The following is a 6,720-nucleotide window of genomic DNA, read 5'->3' as shown; positions in this document are numbered from 1 at the left end:
AATTTGCTCTAAGAAGTGGCTCAATTTAACTAAGGTCCAATGCTAAATTGCTGCAGACTTAAGTTGTTTAAAAACCTAGACATGAAAAATGTTCCCCAAAAAAAATCTACTTTGATGATTTATCTTAGTCTCATCTTATCTGATATGTTTTTGGACATAAATGTTTAATTACCTGATTGAAGATTCTTAAAATTACACCTGTTTAATACTGGAATCCTACTTCATTGTAAAGTTAAGTCTAAGGGAAGGTGCTCAAGAGAAGAGAACACAACACTGATTGAGCCTTTGGCCCACTGATGAAAGCCTTTGCATTTGCAGTATTACGGACTGGGTGTCTGGTGCGACTTCTGCGGAAAAATCACAAGCGGCGCCCAGTTACACCCCTTTCCCACCTAAATTTTATGTGTTGACAAAGGTTTTTCAGAACCGCTTATAAATGCCGATCTTTTCTTTTACCATCGACCATCTATTACTCATTCAGTCTGTTTATCAAACTGTGCTGCTTGGACGGAGATGGGTGGAATTTGTAGCTGAGATGACAAGGAGTCGCAGAAGTTACCGACGGAGCATAGCATCACACCGGAAAGGGGGCGGAGATTAGCATGTCAACACAGGTTTAGTGTTCCCATCAATGCTGCTCGGAGCCGAAGCGATAATTACCTGGGTCTGAATGCCGATTGTATCCTTTCCCACTAAGCAAAAAAGCCGGGTGTTAGCGTATTTTTTGACCAGTGGGAAATCGGCTTTAGTGATACGTTTCTATCACCCAGCAGTGGTTGGTCTGCCAGAGAGGGTAGGCGAGGGTAGGTGTTTTGATATCTGGGAAGTGTGATCCCGCAATTACCGTTTATCGCCATAGTTGCCGCCAAAGAGAACGAAACGGAGATCTTTGAGATTACCACTTTAAACTGAGCAGAGAGAAACTTTCCCCTTCATTGCATTAGTTTGAAAATAGTCTTCTGGTGTCAAATTCCAGCATCTGGGAGAAGAAGCAATAAGCAAAACATATATTTGATTAGAAGGCGACAGAAAGCTATATTACCACTCAAATAATAAAACATTGAGAAAGTGACACCATCTGACTGTTGCTTCTTTAAAACAATAGTGTTTAATCTTTATAGTCCAGCTAAGCAGCTAATGTTACAAACGTTTCAGTTAAACGTGAGCGTTCACAGGAAACAGAAATCACAGACTTGGTTTTTACAGAAGACAGCTTCAAGTGTAAGAAAATACAGTGATAAATATAAAGTTTGTTAATTCATGTAAATTCACACTGGTCCATTATAATGGATTGTCAAATACATTCTGTTAGATATCTTCATTATACAGGTCATTAACATACAATCACAATATTTGTAGTAAGCACTCAGCTGTTCCTGTTTTAATGCGTCTTTAATTAGTAGTCTATCCAATTTAAAAGATATGCATGACTGGGGATGACTCTGGCTTTTTGTTCTTAAAATTAAAGTGACAGTTTATGCGAGATAATGACCAGTGTAGGAATGAGAGTGACAGCCTTCTATATGTGCTCTCTCTACTGTCTTATAAGCTTGTGTTTACAATCTATGCCATCACCCAAACTGTTGAGTTTGGATAACTTAATAAGGTGTAAAGGTGTATCAAAATAAAATCTCTGCATTTGTACACGTTTTAACTGTTTTTACTGAATGTTTGCTGCATAAAATAAAAAGTGTTTTTAGGCCCAAAGTGTTCACCGATCACTGTTGAGGAAATTGGGGCGCTTGTACAGCGGCTGAGCCTCTCAGGTATCACCTTCATGTTTTCTGAGGAAGACCAGCTGACATTGCACATAGTAACCCTGCACACCAAACCCTATATGTCAGTGCATGTTGTGTCAATAATGTAAGTCCGTGCTAACTGCCAACAGAGCACGTCACACCTCCGAGCTGCCGAGGTGGGTGCTGTGAAACTAATCTCACAGTAAATTGCATCGGTGCCCCTGACGTGCCTTCGCCTGCTCCTATTCACAACCTCATCTCTGACCACATCCCGGACCAAGCACCTTCTCACCCCTCATCTGTCCTCTGTTAGGACAATAGTATCTTGGCAGCATAGAGCAGTATCCCACCCAGACCAGCTGTGGCTGCAATAGCAATGACCCTCACTAAGAGGAAGTCCATGGAGTCCTCCAGCTTCGTGTGCAGCCGCAGGACCTGCCGGTGGGTGTCCTCTCGACTGCCGGAGTTTTCTATAACGTGATTGGCCAAGCCGCGCTTTTCGTTGAGCGGCATCTGCGCGGCCACGCGCTGCTCGGCCTGCTCCTGGGTCAGGCCGTCCCTCTGCATCAGGCGTAACAGCTGAGTGGCAGGGTCACTGGAAAGGAACAGACAATGGGAGATATTTATGGTACAGCCGGAGTGTCTTGTTAAAAAATCCAGAGGCGGTGAGTCATGCTAATAAGGCACAGAGAGCTGGAGAGAGGTAACAAATGAGTCAAAAAACCAGAGCTTAATGGCCATTTTCTGTCAGGAAACAAACCTCAAAATATTTAATGATCTTAAAATATGCAATCTTTAAACAGTCTAACAGTAAAGCTCCAAAGTGATGGGGAAATGAAGGAAACTGAGCCGTCGTCTTACCAGTAAACTACGACAGTGTGGTTTAGAAACTGAGTGAGGCGCCTGGTTTCAAAGAGAAGGGGAACATCCAGCACCACATAGCGGTACCCTAAGGAGACAAGAGGAGGAGGAGAGGAGGGGAAGGTCAACACATCAGCACTCAAATATAGAGAATACAGTGTTATAGACAGTCAAGTACTTTTAAACATCAGAAGACAAGTGGTCAAAGTTAGCGATACTGTTCTTTGTGTTTAGAAATGTGTAGGATACAGTCAAAAATTAGGTATTTGGTATCAGTACCCAAATCAATGCATCAAGCTGATACCATCATTTTTTTAGCCTCGCAAAAGTTTACATACACATACATACATTTTATATACTCTGCTTTCACGTGATTATGAGTCATTTCTGGTCGTTTTCTTGAGATCTTTACTTCATCACATTATCACGAGATAGCGACGCGGCACCACCGCACCATCAGATGATCATAACTTATATCCCCACAGTTGTAAAAGCACAAACCGAACGCAGAAACAGGTTTAAATTACCTCATCAGTGTGGGCAATGGCAGCATGAAAAGTCCTGGTCTGTAATACCACAGTGCCCAGCTTTGTTATCTCGAGGTAACGGGCCTAATTAATCCATTATAATGGGAAAACCAGCTTTGTATTCCCAAGATAACAAGAAAAATAAGTCGAGATCTCGAGAAAACAATCAAAATTAACTTGTTATAATGGGAAAATTTAGTAAATATAACGTATGGACATATGTCCGCTAAGGGCTTCCGTACTCCAAAATAGTGGCATTCACAGCAATAATAACCAGAGAGTTTAACGTTAGCTTAACTAGCAAAATGTCAGCAAGTTTTAGCCCTTTTTACTCTGCCAGTTCAAGGCGGGATTATTACGCCTCTGTTACATTCCGTCCTTTATGTGGAACGGTGGGGCGAAGTCATTCCGCCTCTGAGCCGGCATCGGAGGTAGTAACAGAGGCGAAACGGCGTCAGGGTAAACAGCAGAGTCGGCATGGCGGAACAGCGCCATGTGTGCGTATTTGAAGAAGGCGTTTGTTTACTTCTGGAACGCTATTTGAGAACACACACTGATGCGGCTTTACGCCGGCGTTGCTTGGTCCAATGTAAAATGGCAAAGGCTGCATGAGGGCGGAGCTTCGTTACGGCACTGAGGCAGAACCGCCGTGTAAAAAGGGGGTGTTTTCCAATTCCACATCTTCAGGCTCTACATGTTAAAAATATCTTCCACTTTGGCTGCCACTTACGCTGTCTTAGCTTGTTTTAGGAGAGGATTCCATCAGGAGGGTCAGATAGTATACAGATGTTTTATTACATTAATTAATTAAGAATTTTATCATAGGGCACTTATCATATCATGATTTGCTATATTGTATATGGAGTGAGCGGGAGTCATGGCAGTTTCAGTATTGTTTTGAAAGTAATCTTTTGAATATTTACAGAAACTGACCTGCGTGCTGCAACTTTTTACTCCTTTCTTCACCTTCTACCTCATAAAATGTTGGGAGTATTCTAAAATCTCTATTTGGCTCACAGAGAGCTTTGTAAGAAGCAGCCTTAAGCCTACTGCTTCACTGCCAAACAGCCTTGGCTCGCGCTCAGAAAAGTACCCTCTGTTTCACAGTTAACCGGTAACTGAGCCAAACTCACCCCTGAGAAAGTAGAACAGGATCTCTTTGAGCATTGCTTTGTGGATCTCTGGGTGGGTGATGGAGTTCAGCAGCTTCCTCTTCTCCTCGTTGGCGAAGATGATCTGACCCAGCTTCTGCCGGTCGATCTCCCCGTTCTCCAGGAGGATCTCTGGCCCGAAGTGGTAGATGATGCGGGAATAGGCAGGGGTGTGCGGCTCCACAACTGTTTTTTCAAGAGAAGGAAGCAACGTTTGATTATTTGTGGTATACTGTATTATTGCTTTAATTAAAATGTTCAATATTGTAGCACACTGGTGAGCACGAAACACATGTAGCTGTGCACTATTCACATTCTTCTGTGACCTTATTCTCTTCAGCACACAGCTTAAACATCATCCCTGCAGTCAGCAGCGATGGACATCATGATTCATGCACTCTCTCCGAGCGTTTGTCTTAATGAACTTCCTACAGGCCCGGCTATAATAAACATCACAGCAAGTGTAGCACAGCCAGTTGTGTAGGACACGCAGGTGAATCCTAATGCCTAAATATGGGGTTATTTCAGAGGGGTGTCTCTTGGAGAACAGCTCAGCTGGTTGACGTTTTGCAAGTGGTGTTTATATTGACCTTGAATATTTCAACCTACCTTTCCTGGCCACAACATCAGCATCAATGATGGGGCACCCGAGCTCCCGCAGCATCGAAGACACGGCGCTCTTCCCTGAGGCAATGCCTCCTGTCAGCCCCACCAGGAACATCTTGAAGCAAAGACGCAGAATAATGTACGTCTGTTAAGTCATATTACTGCGCCCTTTATGGAAATTAAATACAAGTTTATAAAAATATCAAACAAACAAAACAAACTACTTTGTTAATGACAGCACAAGCATATGTGAAGCAAAAAATATCTTAAAGTAAAAACATACAAAGCAAAATAAAAGGTAACAATTTAAAAGATTTACATTGTAATATGTATTTATCCTCACATAATAGTGTCAACAAGTTTTGGATTATACAGGGAATTACTACAACCTGAAAACAGCAAATATCAAAGCTAAAATTGCTGTAGTTGTGTATAAAGTCACCCTCACTGACAGACTTCATGAAGCTTAGGTATTTATAGTTAAAGTGAGTATCTTTTTTATCCTTCCCCAGGCTGTCTTGAGGGTTCACAACACGCCCCCTGCTGTGAAGGTGCTGAGCTACAGTCAGATCATGTACTACTTTGGAGTCGTACATGTTTGTCTGGCCGAAAAATCAGCTTTGAAGTTATTCTCGACCAAACACCAACATAAACCCTGACGAGGCTTAACAACTGCTTAACGTAGGAAAACAACTCAAACTGAAGTAAATGAATGGTTGGTTCCAAACTAAACTTTTTTTGCTTACGGTTATCGTTAAAGACTGATTGATGTATAATTGATTTACCTCTTAAACGTGTGATACTCCTTTAACCAGCTGAATGTACAGTAGAAATCCGCGTAGAGACACAGTGCTAGGACTGGTTTAGTAAACAACCAGTATTGCTAACAAGCGAACGTTAGCACAAGTCTTCTTTCAGGTCAGAGCGACCAAAGACACATGACCACACGAAGCTGCGGGCATGTCGGCTCCGTCCTGTCAAACATGCAGTCAGAAAAAAGGTTGGAGTGGTTGTGTTATTGTATAATTCTTACAGTCTCACTGACTAGTATTGAACTTACTACTAGCGACCTAGCTTAGCTTGACTGGCGCCACCTTAAAAATCTTCCGAAATCTCCTCCGGCTTGACATTTGTTCCGCTTAAGCTTATTCCAGTTCACAGTCAACTTTGAGCCACTTCAGCTGTGTGATTAACTAAAGTAACTTTAAAACATATAAACATATATAGATAAACTAATTTTCCTTATTACAGTTCCTGAAAATGTGATATTTTTCTGTTTGTTTTTCTTAACTCCTCTATGACAGTAAGCACCATGTCTTTAGGTTGTGCGAAAAACAGGACATTTAAGGTCATCTTGAGGTTAGGGAACCACAGATGGGCTTTTTTCACCATTTACTGATATTTTATAGATCAAGAAACTAACCGTTTAATTGACAAAAAAAATCTAAAATGAAAACATTTATTAGTTAGGCAGACTAACATTTTATTAATGTAAATTATCTGGCACGAATCTATGCACACTGTTCTTTACCGTAAATACTGGAAACCATCTACCTCATTTAAATTAAACCATCCTATACATAATTACAGATTTTTTCTAAATCATATTATGTATTTCTGCATCGTTGCACTCCTCATATTTGCACTATTGTCTTTTGCAGGCTTGTAGAAACTAGTTTAATACCTCTGTACATGATTTTATACACTGAAAATTTGTCTTGTTGATTTATTGTTGCATTGTTTTTAGTTTCTAACTCTGCCTTGTAAGGTGACCTTGAGTGTTTTGAAAGGTGCCTATAAATAAAATGTATTATTATTATTATTATAAATATTTAA

At 41.0% G+C, this 6,720-nt stretch overlaps 1 protein-coding gene across 1 annotated transcript; it reads right to left on the bottom strand.

Moving 5' to 3' along the window:
* Nucleotides 1-1,097: 1,097 nt before the first annotated feature.
* Nucleotides 1,098-5,949, bottom strand: dcakd (dephospho-CoA kinase domain containing). The gene is made up of 5 exons (XM_069664888.1): nt 5,670-5,949; nt 4,888-4,999; nt 4,261-4,464; nt 2,601-2,688; nt 1,098-2,334 (listed from the first exon to the last, which is right to left on the bottom strand). The coding sequence occupies exons 2-5, from the start codon at nt 4,997-4,999 to the stop codon at nt 2,049-2,051; spliced, it is 690 nt and encodes a 229-aa protein (XP_069520989.1). The 5' UTR covers nt 5,670-5,949; the 3' UTR covers nt 1,098-2,048.
* Between the last annotated feature and the right edge of the window lie 771 nt (nt 5,950-6,720).

This window comes from Semicossyphus pulcher, unplaced genomic scaffold (genome assembly GCF_022749685.1).
Source record: "Semicossyphus pulcher isolate SPU_LCO1_2020_fin unplaced genomic scaffold, fSemPul1.0.p SCAF_16, whole genome shotgun sequence".
Classification (NCBI taxonomy): domain Eukaryota; kingdom Metazoa; phylum Chordata; class Actinopteri; order Labriformes; family Labridae; genus Semicossyphus; species Semicossyphus pulcher.
This window is presented reverse-complemented; position numbering and strand designations above follow the sequence as displayed.

Coding starts and splice junctions, on each gene's coding strand:
- dcakd (XM_069664888.1), bottom strand. CDS start 4,999: ATGTTCCTGGTGGGGCTGACAGGAGGCATTGCCTCAGGGAAGAGCGCC. Junction 4,465..4,887: donor TGATGTTGTGGCCAGGAAAG/GTAGGTTGAAAT, acceptor TTGAAAAAACAG/TTGTGGAGCCGCACACCCCT. Junction 2,689..4,260: donor CCTGTTCTACTTTCTCAGGG/GTGAGTTTGGCT, acceptor TTGTCTCCTTAG/GGTACCGCTATGTGGTGCTG.